Source organism: Carcharodon carcharias, chromosome 20, assembly GCF_017639515.1.
Source record: "Carcharodon carcharias isolate sCarCar2 chromosome 20, sCarCar2.pri, whole genome shotgun sequence".
NCBI lineage: Eukaryota > Metazoa > Chordata > Chondrichthyes > Lamniformes > Lamnidae > Carcharodon > Carcharodon carcharias.
The window spans coordinates 96,163,359-96,180,050 of NC_054486.1; the positions used below are offsets into that span (position 1 = coordinate 96,163,359).

General features: G+C 41.1%; 1 protein-coding gene across 2 annotated transcripts in view; it reads right to left on the minus strand.

Annotated features, from left to right (window-relative positions):
- The window catches only part of setd3 (SET domain containing 3, actin histidine methyltransferase), a 138,726-nt gene that overhangs the window by 118,897 nt on the left and 3,137 nt on the right, over positions 1-16,692 (minus strand). The window contains exon 2 of one of the 2 annotated variants that reach the window (XM_041214542.1): positions 6,587-6,666. The exons of the other annotated variant lie outside the window; for it this stretch is intronic. Coding sequence (XP_041070476.1) covers positions 6,587-6,639 — 53 coding nt within the window. The 5' untranslated portion in view covers positions 6,640-6,666. The remainder of the gene's footprint in view (positions 1-6,586; positions 6,667-16,692) is intronic. 2 annotated transcript variants of the gene reach the window in all.

Below are 16,692 nucleotides of genomic sequence, written 5' to 3' on the forward strand. Positions count from 1 at the left end.
TTATTAGAAGTGAAGAACATCTCTAGCCACTCCACATACTCTTGGTCATGGATATACTCTCCTAGTCATCCAATAATACCTGCTTTAGCAGCCATCTACAAAGGTGTGCAAACAGCCTAAGACCAGATGTTTAAGCCTATTTCTTAGTGAAACAACTCTCAGCTCCTCTGCTGGTTTGCTGAAAACATGCAAAACCCAATTTTTTTCTGCTAGGGAAATCCATGATCCCAGCCTCATAGCCAGACTATGATATCTTGGCAGGACAAAAACACTGGTGCACACAAATGGGAGTTTTAGTATCCAACTGAACTAGTTTATTCCAGTTTTGGTTTATATACATACACAAATAGCCACAAGAGGGTGCTATTACAAATACATATGCAGGTTAATACCATGGACACAATTAGAAAAATCAACAATAATTACCAAACTTTCAAACTGAAGTACATTGTACAAAATGTTTACTTCCTTGCTACACAACTTCCAGAGGGTTTCAAGTCAACGACAGAAAACACTAATTTTACAAGATATTCTTCCCCCCTCCACAAATAACAAGTTCCTGAAAAAAAAGGTGCAATTTAAAATGTGTCCTCCTTGAGAGCAGATATTCCTTTGTTTGCAAACAGCAGCCTGCTATAGATTTGCCATGCCCCAGTCAGCTGGATAAGTTCCAATCAGTTGACATATCCAGTAGATTCATTTCAAGCCAACTGCATCTAGTAAGCAAGTATCAGCTTCCTTGCAGATCCCAAATACTAACACAAATAATGACAACAATACTATTAAAAAGTTTCTATACAGGCTAGGCAGCTTTAGAATTTATTGCAGTAATTAACACCTCCACGAAAACACAACTTAGCACAAGCAACAAAATGTCAGGATTACAGGTGCCTCACAATTCTCAAGGACCCAGCTGTATATGCTGGGCCTGCTCATTGAAAAGAAGCCTTGTACAACTCCCTCTACAAGCTCTGTTTCCCTTCTACAACAATTTCATATATTTGAGAAACCGTTCAATATTGCATGTTGAGTCAAATCTCACTCCCCAAGACTCCTCCTCTGCAAGTTAATTCCATTTCTATTATTGTGTAACACAATGACAGTCAGCAGTTTAGTCTAATTCAGTAATGTTTGATGTTCTATAGAAAAAAGTCTACAGGACTATCACAATTGAGAGATACTGTAAACCATGGTGCATTAAGTTGACCTCTGAAGCTTCGAAAAATCCTTCCAAAAACGAGGTCAACTCATAGTATAAAATGTGAGCCATCAGTGTTGGTGTCGGCAATTGCCGTTTTGAAATGTGAAAAAAATAACAACAGTAGTTCAAATTAAACTAATGTGCCACATTTTATTTAATGAAATAATTCTACAAGGGTAGTTTTAACCACAATTATAATGTTTTAAAAAACAGAGAGATTCATCATCTTTGGTATCCAACACAGAGTTCATCAAATTCATCCCAAGTCATTTTGGCTATGGCATCATGGTCAGGATTTCCTACTCTGGATCAGATGTTGCACTTTTAATTTCATAATCGCCCCTCCACAAGAAATCACCTTCCTCTCCATGCATTTAATTAGATATTCAACATTCTTTGAAAGATCTGAACATTCAATTACTGGGCATATATCGAAAGTCACGGGCGTTTCATCCATGCTGCTGGTGTAACATAATGGATACTCGTATTTCTGCTGCTGTTTGATGATGAATCTGTGCAAACTAGTAATTTTGGCATTATGGTTTTTGATAGTCTCTTCTCGATCTTGGTCTTCCGCAATACTAGACATTTTTGTTCCATAAAGTGGCTACAACAATTAGCTGAAAGTAAAATACTGCGGATGCTGGAAATTTGAAAAAAAAACAGAAAATGCTGGAAAATCTCAACAGGTCTGGCAGCATCTGTGGAGAGGGAAACAGAGTTAATGTTCTGAGGCTGTATGAATCTGAAGACTCTTACGGACTTGAAACATTAACTCAGTTTCTGTCTCCACAGTTGCTACCAGACCTACTGAGTTTTTCCACCAATTAGCTATTGTTCTGAAACTTTGCTGGAGTCAGGGTTCGAATTGGTTCACTTAAGTGTGTAAATACGCATTGCATTTCTGGTAACAATATAGCCATTCTGATGATTTTAAAGGACCCATTTCACTGCATGCTTCTCAAGATCAGGCCAGTGGCTGGTGCCTGTTCTCATGACACATTTGGTCTTGGGCACCTTCAAGGCAGATTGCCTCATCTTCCTTTCCGGAAGATTTTCACCAACACAAAATTTCCTCAATCAGCACAGTCATTTGACCAGTTAGCAAATGTTACGATTTTTGGCTTGAAACCAGCTTTGTACTTCATCCTTTTTACAGGAGGACCCATTCTGTTCGTCATTCACCATGCGTGGTCTGCACTGTGTGGGTGTGTCTTAAACTTCCACACATCTTCTTAGCAACACAATCTGTATTGCTGACTTGATCCCATGCACCAACGTATAAGGTGATGATAACCCTGAAAATATATTTCTGGCTGAAATATTGAAGTTCATGTAAGTATTTTCCTAAACATGCATTTATTAGCTGAAAAGTGGGGTGGGGGGGGGGGATCAACCTATATGCCAAGTGTAGACCTAAACATGCATTTTGGCACTGAAAAAATTGAGTTGTCTTATACACTGCATTCTACAGTAGATTTGGATCCACCTGATTGCTAATCAGAGAAGGACTACAGAAATTCATCAAAAATTTAAGCTCACAACCAATTTCATTCCTCTCCACCTGACCTAATTTGCTCCAGCAAAATCAGGATAGAAAAGGCTGTAAACAGTGCAGGTCAATTGCACACTTGAAACATCAGACCCTATCTTATTTCTTTACCAATGCTATGCATTTACAGCATTTTCAGATTCCCAGCAATTTCAGTTTCTCCTATTTATTTTACCTTCCAAGGTTGTACTCAACATTTAGATGTGTGGCTAACCCACAGGAGGTTATTTTCGTAAGCTACCTACTGAAATGCAGCAACACATAGAAGCGCAGTCTCCAAAATGTTACAATTATATATGTAGGTTTCTCATTCCCTCAAAGTATTTGTATTTATCAGATTTAGTGTATTTGCCTATTTGCATAGCTGATCTAAATCCTTCTGCAAACTGTTATCTGCACTTTCTGCCTATACTTACTCCGTTTTGGTGTTTTGATTGTAAATATTCCCTAGTGTACATGCTTGATAAATTGCATTAGTGACAGAGATAATGTGTAATAAACATAATTATTTGCCTGATTAATGTCTGCTCATGACAGCAAGAGATTTAAATTGTATCAGAACATAAAAGGATTGTTCTCATCAGTAATTAGGTGTTCCAGTCCATTCAAGTATTCAAACTCCCATCATTCCAAGCACTGTAGATCAGAACCAGTACAAATCCTGTGTACCTTTGGCCAGAAGATAAACAAAAGATAATGCACGACAGATAAACCTTCAATATGACAAGCTGGATTGGTTCCAGTCTGTAAGTAAGCCTTGCACAATATTGGCTTCTCAATTAAAGCTTTCCTGTGGCAAGAGAACTACACTAAAAAAAGGTGTAATGTGTTCATGTAACAAAGGATATGATTTAAAATATTCTCTCTACTAATTTCATCATTATTAACTAACGTTCTTTAAAAAGTTACAAAGTGTCAATATCAACATCTTTCACCTGTTCTTTCCATCCCTTGCTTAAATCTCATTTAATCCAGCCATAATGAAGCTAATTAAGCAAGCCTGCAGTGTTACCATTCCAGTTTTTTTAAACCAATTCAAAATGAGAGCGGACATCCTGTCAACTCTTCTCCATAGACAAAAATAACTGTAAGAAAGTACAGGAAGTTGATGGATCGCACTCCATGCATGTTCAGCTCGATCAATCCTCCAAAGTAGAAGCAGGCAGTTACACCGCACATTCATTTTTTCTCATTGCATAAATATTCGAACAGACCAGCAAATGCAGTAAACTGGCATGAAACAACTATTCACAGGGCATAAATACAATTAGAAATGCCCATTAAATTTCTTGCTAACCATTTGATTCATCAAGCTCCACAAGTCATCAATAGAATTAATTCTCTACTTAAAAGATTTAACCATTCGAACTTTAAACATTTCCCAAAATTCTATCCCACTGATCAGTTTTAAGAATTGCAATTGCAATTCGTGTAGACCACAGCAACATGCTGTACAGACACAAAAACCGAACTGAGGCATTTTATTAGCAGATGCTCATATGCCAAAGTAAAAATGGAACTGATCATCTTACACTTATAACTTGCTGTGATATAAATAATTCAGTCTCCATTGAGATTGTCCAGTTTTACAGATGCCCTTCACATAGGCCTCTCAGCAATATTGCAAGAATTTCCAAACTAATTTTCAAAATCAACACCAAATTTAAAGCAGAAAGTTTTGTTTCAACCAAGTAAATGCAGATTATATTGTGCATTAAGTAAAACCTGAGAAAACAATTTGGTTTTTTTTCTGCCTCTGCCCAGTTTCAGAAGGGTCCAATGAGTATAACATTTCTCCTCTAAGAAATAGTACACATTTTGGAGAGGGGAGAGGTTTTTATACAACGGCCTGGGTTTTCATATTCCATATGGGTTTAGTGTAACAGAAATTTGGTGGGTTTTTTTTCCAACTCACTTTAATTTAAAATCAAAAGAACAAACTTTTCTACTCCTCCAAATGTGCTTGGATGAGAACAACTTATAGTCACATAACACCTTTAATGTAATACAAGTCCCAAGGTGTTTCATGGGAGTGTTGGAAAGCAAAATTAGAAACAAAGTCACATAATGTGATATCAGGGCAGATGGCCTAAAACTTAGTCAAGGAAGCAGGTTTTAAGGAGCATCTTCAAAGTGGAGAGGTAGAGAATCAGAGGTTTAGGAAGGGAATCTCAGAGATTAGGGCCTAGGCAGCTGAAGGCACTGCCAATGCAGCAATTAAAATTGGGGATGCTCAGGAGACCAGAATTAGATGAGCTCAGATATCTCAGATACTGTGGGGCTGGAGGAAACTACAGAGATAGGGAGGAGTGAAGTAATGAAGAGATTTGAAAACAAAGATGAGAATATTAAAATCAAGGCATTGCATCAAGCACAAGTGCAATAGGTAAATAGGACCTGGTGTGAATCAGGACGCAGGTAGCAGAATTTTGGTTAACCTCAAATTTACGGAGGATAGGACGTGGGAGGACAGCCAGCAGTGCATTGGAATAGTCAAATCTCGAGGTAACAAAGGCTTGAATCAGGATTTCAGCAGCAGATGGGTTGAGGAAAGAGCAAAGTTACGGAGGTGGAAATAGGTGATCTGGGTGGAATGGATATCTGGTCAAAAATTCATCTTGGGGGCAGATATGACGCCAAGGTTACAATAGTCTGATTTAGTCTCAGACATTTGCCAGGGAGAGTGATGGAGTCAGTGTCTAGGTAGTGGTGTGGACAGAAAACAATGGCTTCAGCCTTTGCAATATTTAATTGAAGGCAATTTTTGCACATCCATTTCTGGATGTCAGATAAGCAGTCTGACAATTTAGTAATAGTGGTGAAGTCAAGGGGTGGCAGTGAGGTACAGCTGGGTGTCGTCAATGTATACAGAAAACTAACACTGTGCTTTCGAATGATGTCGCTGTGGGGCACCATGTAGATGAAAGATAGGAGGGGGGCCAAGGGGAGAGCCTTGGGAGTTAGAAGTAAGGATGAGTGTGCAGAAAGAGAAGCCAAGTTTCCTGCTCCTGACCAATACCTAGCAATCTTGGTAGAAATATGTAAGCGTGAAAATTGGATAAGGACAGAAAGAGGCTTGATGGTGATGCCACCTCTCCCCTCCATGGCAGAGTAGCCTGTCATCACTCACTGTCTTAGCTAACATATGAAGAATGATAAACTGGGCAAGGATAACAAGCGCCCACGCTACATTGGTGTCAACATCTTCTGGATAGAGAAGAGGAAAAACAATGACAACAAAGTTATACAAAATAAAAAGTAGCTAGAACTTCCAAGTTAACCACTTCAACACAACCAATCCTGCATCAAAATCCACTGTATCTGGACTGCAGCCCTGAAACAGTGACTTTCAATCTTTTCTTTGCAGGGGCATCCATTGCAAATATTGGCAGAGACTCTGATAGGCAAAGTCAGCTGCTCAAAGGAAAAACAATCCTTGCAGAAACATGGATAATTCATACAACAGAAACAATAGCTAAGTCAAGAAATAGAGAAATCTGATGACAAGACCTGATGCTGGGGACCCGCTTCATTCTCCATACACATCCCCTAAAGTTCAGTGGCCCCAGTTTTAAAACTTTAGCGTGGAGCAACAAACGAATTGCAAATTGGAAGCTTAGATACAGATTCCTAATGATAGTTTATTAATAATAAACATGTGGGTATAAATCTCAAGGCAGAAAGTCACTTTTGAAAAGAACAACTTTGCCTTAAAAGGAGAGCAACAAAATGGTATATTTCTTTGAAATAAGAGAAACTAGACTGTATGTTCTGCCTAAAACATCTCAGGAACTTTGCTCCTTTAACCAAACTTAAGTCTAGCCCTGGCTTACCTCCTTTTCAGTGCTCCCAGATCGTGACCAGACTTTTCCTGAACACTATGCATTTTCCCTGTATTTTCTCGAAGGTTTTCCTGTACACGTGTGCACAAACACACCAAGGAAATAAAAAGCATGGAAACAATGAACAGTTAAGGCATCTTGGATCTCAAATTTTATTGTAACACATACAACTTAGTGCTCCCTTTAAAGGAACACTACCTTCATAAAAAAATATGTTTAGCAAGCATCTAAATTTGGAAACCGAGAAAAGCCAGAAGAACCGTGGGTTATTTCAACAGAATATTGCAGGTCAAAACGAAATTCATCATTCTATTGCTTGTTGCAAACGAACAAAAAGTTTGCTCAACACTTTTTAAAAATGGAGACCCAGGCCCTTTTAAAGTTCTCTATTCCAATTTCCATGCTTCATTTCTTCCCCCCCACCCCCCGCCCCGCATCTGGAGCCATTTAGGCCACAGAGGTTTCAAGGCTATTGATTCTACAGAACAGCAAATTCAGGTTATGATTAATCTACTTTGTAAAACAAAGAACAACAATATCATAAAGGGAATTTATATTATTCCTTGCTTTACTCATCCTCTTGTACCTCTGGGTATTATACACTTTTCTACTAGTACAGCATTAATTCAGTCTCCATTGCTGTGCCTGTATAAATCCACCAAAACGAGCATCAACTCTTGCTCAAGTTCTTGTTCAGTCAAATGATTCAGTCAACCTTTTGAGCCTTCTAAACACAACCCTCTGTCTTCTTGTATCTAGAACAATTTTAAAATCAACAATTCTCTAAGAAATCAGACATTTACTCATGTTCTTGAGAATCTTGGTAAAGCAGACAAGAACACGTTAGATTGTTGGGAGCAAGGCACTATTTTCCTGCCTGTATCCATATAATTGATTCTAGATTTAACTCAGGAATCTCACATATACTGAGTGTATTACCAAAGCAATTGCACACTCTAATTCAGACACAAAGGCACCAGTTCAGCAACTGTAAAGCAGGGAAACAATGTCTAATGTCAACTTTGGATTCAAAATTGGCGTAGTTGTAGGAGACAGAGGGTGATGACAGTTTAGTGACTGGAAGCCAGTGTCCAGTGGCGTACCACAGGGATCTGTGCTGGGTCCCCTATTATTCGTCATTTATATAAACGACATAGATGACTATGTGGGGGGTAGGATTAGTAGGTTTCCGGATTGGCCGGGTGGTTAACAGTGAGGTTGAGTGTCTTGGGCTACAGGAAGATACAGGCGGGATGGTCAAATGGGGAGATAAGTGCCAGATGGAATTTAACCCTGAAAAGTGTGAGGTGTTGCACTTTGGAAGGAGTAATTTGACAACGAAGTACTCAGTGAATGGCATGACATTAGGAAGTTCTGGGGAGCAAAGGAACCTTGGCGTTTGTGTCCATAGATCTCTGAAGGCGGAGGGGCATGTTAGTGGGGTGGTGAAAAAGGCATATGGGACACTTGCCTTTATCAATCGAGGCATAGGTTACAAAAAAAGGAGGTCATGTTGGAGTTGTATAGAACCTTGGTGAGGCCACAGTTGGAATACTGTGTGCAGTTCTGGTCGCCACATTATAGAAAGGATGTGATTGCACTGGAGGGGGTGCAGAGAAGATTCACCAGAATGTTGCCTGGGATGAAACATTTAAGTTATGAAGAGAGGTTGGATAGACTTGGGTTGGTTTCATTGGAGCAGAGAAGACTGAGGGGCGACCTGATTGAGGTGTACAAGATTATGAGGGGCATGGGCAGGGTGGATAGGGGGCAGCTGTTCCCCTTTGTTGAAGGGTCAGTCACGAGGGGACATAAGTTCAAGGTGAGGGGCAGGAGGTTTGGGGGGGGATGAAGGGAAAAACTCTTTTACCCAGAGGGTGGTGATGGTCTGGAATGTGCTGCCTGGGAGGGTGGGGGAGGCGGGTTGCCTCACATCCTTTAAGAAGTACCTAGATGAGCACTTGGCACATCATAACATTCATGGCTATGGGCCAAGTGCTGGTAAATGGGATTAGATAAGTAGGTCAGGTGTTTCTTACATGTCGGTGCAGACTCGATGGGCCGAAGGGCCTCTTCTGCACTGTGTGATTCTGTTCCTCTCTCCAAAGGTGCTGCCAAACCTGCTGAGTTTTTCCAGCATTTTCTGTTTTTATTTCAGATTTCCAGCATCTGCAGTATTTTGCTTTTATATCAAACAATATCTAAATTGGTTGAGCAGAATTTTCCTATAACTAACTATTGGGAAGACCAAAGCAATTGACTTCAGCTGATGTCACAAACTCTACTCCCCAGCCACTGACTCCATCGTTCTCCCAGGCTGACTGAGATAAGCTTCTCACCACGTCATCACCCGGACAGCTTATTTCCTGTAACATCTGCCCAACTCTGCCCCTGCCTCAGCTCATCAACATGGGAATCCTCATCCATGCCTTTGTTACCGCTAGACTTGGACATTCCAAACAACACCTGGCTGGCCTCCCATCTTTAACCTCCAGTCCTCCATGATTTGTATGCCCCTCGAATTATGGCTTCTTATGCACCCCCAATTTGAAACCCTCCACCATCGGTGGCCATGACTTCAGCTGATAAGACCTGAAGACTTGAAATTCCCTCCCCAAGCCTCTTCACCTCTCTACTTCTTGTTTCTGTAAACAATCCTTAAAATCCATTTTGTCATCTGGCCTAATATCTCCTTATGTAGCTTGGTGTCAAATTTTGTTTGATAAATGTTACTGTGAAGTGCCTTGGAACACTTCACTGTTTTAAAAGTGTTATATAAATACAAGGTGCTGTTGCTGTTGTAAATTTAGGCACTATGCACAAAGAAACTACTTTCCAGCAGGAAATATGAGACTGATAAAGACAGCAAAATCTTATTCTCACTTCCAAACAACAGAAAAATAAGATGGACTATGACCTAGAATTTGGCGCATCGTGCATAACTTTAAAATTTGATGATACAAAGGAGGATAGTGTAGAACTTCAAAAAGGACATAGACAAATTTGTGGAAAGGGCAAACAGGTGGCATACGAAGTTCAATGCAGAGAAATATGCAGTGATTTATTTTGGTAGGAAGGCCATAGAGAGACAATATAAAATAAAGCTTACAACTCTAAAGGGGTGCAGGAGCAGAGGAACATGGGTACATATGTGCATAAGTTATTGAAGGCAGCAGGACAGATTGAGAGCACAGTTAATAAAGCATGCAGTATCCTAGGCTTTATTGTTAGGGACATATAGTACAATAGCAATACTGCTATTGTTGAATTTATACAAGTCACTAGTTTGGCCTCAGCTGGAGTATTCTGTCCAGTTCTGTGCACCACACTTTAGGAAGTATGTGAAGGCATTGGAGAGAGTGCAGAAAAGATTCAGAAGAATGGTTCCAGGGATGAGGAGAAGTTAGGACTGTTTTTCTTCAAGAAGAGAAGACAGAGAGGAGATTTGATAGATGCATTCAAAATCATGGGGGGTCTAGATAGAGTAGATATGGAAAAACTGTTTCCACTGGTGGAAGGGTCAAAGATGGGAGGGCACAGAATTAAAGTAACTGGAAAAAGCAGCAAAAACAACATAAAGAAGAACTTTTTCATGCAGCGAGTGATTAAGGTGGAATGCCTGAGAATGTGGTGGAGGCAGATTCAGTCGAGGCATTCAGCAGGGAATTAGGCTGTCATCTGAAAAGGGTGTGCAAGGTTTCAAGGAGAAGGTGGGGAAGTGGCACTACGTGAGCTGCTCATTTGGAAAGCCAGCGCAGACACGATGCACCGAATGGCCACCTTCTGTGCTGTAACAACTCTGTAACTCTATGATAGTGTGTGAAAACTACAGCATTGTGTGGTGGGCCTGCATTCTCATGACATTACAGTGTCTCTTACACTACTTCACTCATTGCAAGATCCCTTCCTGGTACAGCCATGAAATTTTAAAATCCAAGCTTAGCCATCACCTAATCACTAATTTTTGATGCGCTTGGTCTTCCCTCCCACAGTTTTTAAACGCTGATGGAATCCTGGACTATAGGCCTGACAATTCTCAGCAGGTCTGGCAGCATCGGCAGATAGGAGCACAGTTAACATTTCGAGTCCGAATGACCCTTCAACAGAACTAAGTAAAAGTAGAAGAGGGGTGAAATATAAGCTGGTTTGGGGAGGGGGAACAAGAAAAGCTGGATAGAGGGCCAGTGATAGGTGGAGATAACCAAAAGATGTCACAGACGAAAGGACAAACAGGTGTTGAAGGTGGTGATATTATCTAAAGGAATGTGCTAATTAAGGGTAGAAAGCAGGACGAGCAAGGTACAGATAGCCTTAGTGGCGGTGGTGTGGGGGGGAGGGATCGAAATAGGCTAAAAGGTAGAGATAAAACAATGGATGGAAAGAAATACACTTAAAAATAATGGAAGTAGGTGGGAAAAGAAAAACCTATATAAATTATTGGAAAAAACTAAAAGGAGGGGGGAAAATCGGAAAGGGGGTGGGGATGGAGGAGAGGGTTCATGATCTAAAATTGTTGAACTCAATATTCAGTCCAGAAGGCTGTAAAGTGCCTAGTCGGAAGATGAGGTGCTGTTCCTCCAGTTTGCGTTGAGCTTCACTGGAACAATGCAGCAAGCCAAGGACGGACATGTGGGCATGAGAGCAGGGCAGAGTGTTGAAATGGCAAGTGACAGGAAGGTCTGGATCATGCTTGCAGACAGACCGAAGATGTTCTGCAAAGCGGTCACCCAGTCTGTATTTGGTCTCTCCAGTGTAGAGGAAACCGCATTGGGAGCAACGAATGCAGTAGACTAAGTTGAGGGAAGTGCAAGTGAAATGCTGCTTCACTTGAAAGGAGTGTTTGGGCCCTTGGACGGTGAGGAGAGGGGAAGTAAAGGGGCAGGTGTTGCACCTTCGGCGGTTGCATGGGAAGGTGCCGGGGGAGGGGGTTGAGGTGTAGGGGATGATGGAGGAGTGGACCAGGGTGTCCCGGAGGGAACGATCCCTGCAGAATGCTGCCGGGGGTGGGGGGGGTGAAGGGAAGATGTGTTTGGTGGTGGTATCATGCTGGAGTTGGCAGAAATGGCGGAGGATGATCCTTTGAATGTGGAAGCTGATGGGGTGATAAGTGAGGACAAGGGGGACCTTTAGATAATATCACCACCTTCAACACCTCTTTGTCCTTTTGTCTGTGACATCTTTTGGTTATCTCCACCTATCACTGGCCCTCTATCCAGCTCTTCTTGTCGTTCCCCCCTCCACCACCTTAAACCAGCTTATATTTCACCTCTCTTCTATTTTTACTTAGTTCTGTTGAAGGGTCATTCGGACTCGAAACATTAACTGCGCTCCTATCCGCAGATGCTGCCAGACCTGCTGAGTTTTTCCAGTTATTTTTGTTTTGGATTTCCAGCATCCACAGTTTTATGCTTTTATCTGACAGTTCCAAATTGCAGTAAAACACCAAATGATTACTCAACACTGTAATCAAAGCTCAACCCTATCACAATGCCAAAATCAAACTGCCAATGATGCTAGAAGAGCAAACCAAAGTGACAGGTTTCTGTCTGCTCTGGAGCCAATCGTGTTCAGCTTTCTCTAGGTATCCAACACTGTTGCTAAAATGCCTGGTAACACAATTAATACTAAAATCAATGTTAAAACAAATTGCATGGCTAACACCTAGCTTCAAAAGAATTTTATAATATTCCGTAACATATTAAATTAAAAAACAGCATATGTCGTTGCATAAACATGCTGCAGGAGATAGTATATTATTCTCTACTCCGATAAAGCTTTTGTAATGCCACAGGCTGGGTTCCCTTTGTGCTCACAAACCATGAGACCATAAGACATAGGAGCAGAAATTAGGCAATGAGGCTCATCAAGTCTGCTCCACCATTCAATCACGGCTGATAGGTTTCTCAACCCCATTCTCCCGCCTTCTCCCCGTAACCTTTGATCCCCATACCAATCAAGAACCTATCTACGTTGGTCTTAAATACACTCAATGACCTGACCTCCACAAGCCTTCTGTGGCAATGAATTCCATAGATTCACCACTCTCTGGCTAAAGAAGTTTCTCCTCATCTCTGTTCTAAAATGTCTTCCCTTTACTCTGAGGCTGTGCCCTCGGGTCCTAGTCTCCCCTACTAATGGAAACATCTTCCCCACATCCACTCTATCCAGGCCTTTCAGTATTCTGTAAGTTTCAATCAAATCCCCCATCATCCTTCTAAACTCCATTGAGCATAGACACAGAGTCCTCTAACGTTCCTCATATGTTAAGCCTTTCATTCCTGGGATCATTCTCGTAAACTTTCTCTGGACCCTCTCCAGGGCCAGCACATCCTTCCTGAGATACGGGGCCCAAAATTGCTCACAATATTCTAAATGTGGTCTGACCAGAGCCTTATAAAGCCTCAGCAGCATATCCCTGCTTCTATATTCTAGTCCTCTCGAAATAAATGCCAACATTGCATTTGCCTTCCTAACTACCAACTCAACCTACAAGTTAACCTTAAGAGAATCCTGGACTAGGACTCCCAAGTCCCTTTGCACTCCAGATTTATGAATTCTCTCCCTACTTATAAAATAGTCCATGCCTCTATTCTTCCTACCAAAGTGCATGACCTCACACTTCCCCACATTGTATTCCATCTGCCACTTCTTTGCCCATTCTCCTAACCTGTCCAAATCCTTCTGCAGCCTCCCCACCTCCTCAATACTACCTGTCTCTCCACCTATCTTTGTATCATCTGCAAACTTAGCCAGGATGCCCTCAGTTCTTTCATCTAGATCATTAATGTATAAAGTGAAAAGTTGTGGTCCCAACACTGACCCCTACGGAACTCCACTAGTCACCAGCCGCCATCCTGAGAAGGACAACCTTATCGCCACTCTCTGCCTCCTGCCAGACAGCCAATTTTCTACCCATGCTAATACCTTGCCTCTAACACCATGGGCTCTTATCTTACTGAGCAGTCTCCTGTGCGGCACCTTGTCAAAGGCCTTCCGGAAGTCCAAGTAGATAACATCCATTGGCTCTCCTTTGTCTAACCTACTTGTTACCTCCTCAAAGAATTCTAACAGATTTGTCAGGCATGACCTCCCCTTGATGAAACCATGCTGACTTTGCCCTATTTTATCATGCACTTCTAAGTATTCTGAAATATCATCCTTAATAATGGACTCTAAAATCTTACCAACGACCGAGGTCAGGCTAATCGGCCTGTAATTTCCCGTCTTTTGCCTCACTCCCTTCTTAAACAGGGGGGTTACATAAGCGATTTTCCAGTCCTCTGGGACCCTCCCTGGCTCCAGTGATTCCTGAAAGATCACCACTAACGCCTCTACTATCTCTTCAGTTATCTCCTTCGGAACTCTGGGGTGTAATCCATCTGGTCCAGGTGATTTATCCACCTTCAGACTTTTCAGTTTTCCTAGCAACTTCTCCTTGGTAATGGCCAGCATACTCACCTCTGTCCCCTGAATCTCTTGAACTTTGGGGATGTCACTCGTGTCTTCCACTGTGAAGACTGATGCAAAGTGCCTATTCAGTTCCTCTGCCATATCTTTGTTCCCCACTACTACTTCTCCAGCGTCATTTTCCAGCGGCCCGATGTCCACGTTTGCCTCTCTCTTACCCTTTATATATCTAAAAAACTCTTGATATCTTCTTTTATATTACTGGCTTAATCTTCTCCCTCCTTATTTCTTTTTTAGTTGTATTCTGTTGGTCTTTGTAGTCTTCCCAATCCCCTGGTTTCCTACTGCTCTTCGCCGCATTGTATGCTTTCTCTTTAGCTTTTATGCTGTCCCTGACTTCCCTTGTCAGCCATGGTTGCCTCATCCTCCCTTTAGTATGCTTCTTCTTCCTAGGGATGAATTTTTGTTGTATCTCCCAAATTACTCCCAGAAACTCCTGCCATTGCTGTTCCACTGTCTTTCCTGCTAGGCTCATCTCCCAGTCAATTCTGGCCAGCTCCTCCCTCATGCCTCTGTAGTTGCCTTTATTCAACTGTAATACCACTACATCTGATTCCAGCTTTTTCCTCTCAAATTGCAGAGTAACAACCCAGCACTTTTATTTTTTTTTACTCCCAAGTCACATAAATCTATAGGGCATGTAGAGAATAGCAGCTACCCAGAAGCTATTACAATTAATCAAATTATGAGCAAGAAGGTCAAAACTAGAGTAATTTTATCATAGCCATCAGAACAATGAAATTGGATTGCTGCCTTACAATCATTTCAGAATATGTATCCTGTTAACTAATTTATATTCTGTGAACATTTTTTTAGTTGTCAGTCTATTCTGTTGATACTGTGTGTGTGCAAGGCTGCCAGGGCCTTGTCTTACTTTTAATTCTTTCATGGGATGTCGGTGTCATTGGCAAGGCCAGCATTTAGTGCCCATCCCTAATTGCCCTTGAACTGAGTGGTTTGCTGGGCTATGCCAGAGGGCAGTTAAGAGTTAGCCACTGTCATGAAGGTATAATAATTTTCATAATATTTTTCTGGTTTATTGTAAAGTAGGTTTATGGGGGTTGTGTTTTTCTGTCTGTGTGTGAATTAATTGCATTTCGTAGCCAAGCAGACTGCAAGTTGAAGTTATCAAAAGTAAGGTGTAGAAATGTCTTTAATATGCTAATGAGTAAACACGGTCAGGGTCTTAACACGCAAGATGTAAAGGGAATGTGAATTTTTAGATAGATGAAGGGAGATTTGAATTTCAAAGAGTTTAATGAGAATAGTAGCAACATGAAAAGATTTATAATATAAGAAAGGTAAAGTCCCAAAGACACGGAAACAATGGAATTTACATATTAAAAAGGGAGAAACATGTATAAAGGAGAATAAGGCTGTGTGTCAGGGGCACATTGCATGACCTAACAGAAGTGTGTAAAGCCTCCGGTATTTGTGCATAAACCTGCTGTCAATAGAAACCGAAGCTGGTGAAAGCCAGTTTGAATTCCACTGTCCAGGGTATTGTGTTAATTTGCTGGATCCGTTTAAAATCTGAAATATCTGTTTTTGGACCATTGCTTTATAGAGGTGTAACCGGGAGCCAGGTTAATTAGGGATTGTAGGAGTTATTATAGTAGTAATTGGTGTACCTACATATGTGCTTGAAATCTTTTCTTTTGTTAATAAATGTTTTAATTTTAGTTCATAAAAAAATCTCACGTCTTAGTGGACTTAGTACTTCTGAATTCAGGGCACACATCGCAAAATAAATACAAATTGCAAAACCATTGTGATAGCACCATCAAGTTTCTCTTGCGGACATGACCCGTCTGGCACACACCATTTGCTGCATCTTAACCACATTTCTGGGCATCTGGAGTCACATGCAGGCCAGACCAGATAAGGATGGCAGATTTCCTTCCCTAAAGGACATTAGTGAACCAAATGGGTTTGCATAACAATTGGTGATTTTTTTGTGGTCACTATTACAGAAGCTAGCTTTTCAATTCCAGATTTTATTAATTGAATTTAAATTCCACCAGCTGCCGTGGTGGAATTTGAACCCGTGTCCCTCGGAGCATCAGCCAGGGCCTCTGGATTACCGGTCTGGTGACGTTATCACTATGCCACCATCTCCCATTAAACCATCTTACTGATGCACAAGATTTGAAATGAAGGATTAATAACTTATGTAATCAATGTTACCATCTGATTAGAAATTCTATGGCCAGTGTATATTAATGACAGTGACCATTCAATAAAACATACACCACCAAAACATGATGGTAGAAAGTTTCTTACTTCATGCCATTGCTGAACATTTTCAGAGATACATCGTTACACATAGTGCATCTATCTGTTGAGTTACACTCAGTCTTGGATATAGAACACACCATCACACCTGAAAACAAATCACCTGGTCATTTTTGTGGACCTAGCTGTGTATAACCTGGCTGCCACATTTCCTATATTACAACATGACTACACTTCAAAAGTAGCTAATTGGCTTTGAAGCACTTTGGGATGTCGTAGAGAACAAATGCACTAGATAAATGCCAGTTCTTCTGTGTAATACCCTGCTGTGTAACTCAATCTACATCCCTAGTTCTTTTCCCTTTATACATTCATGTGGTGTGAGAGTCACCAGC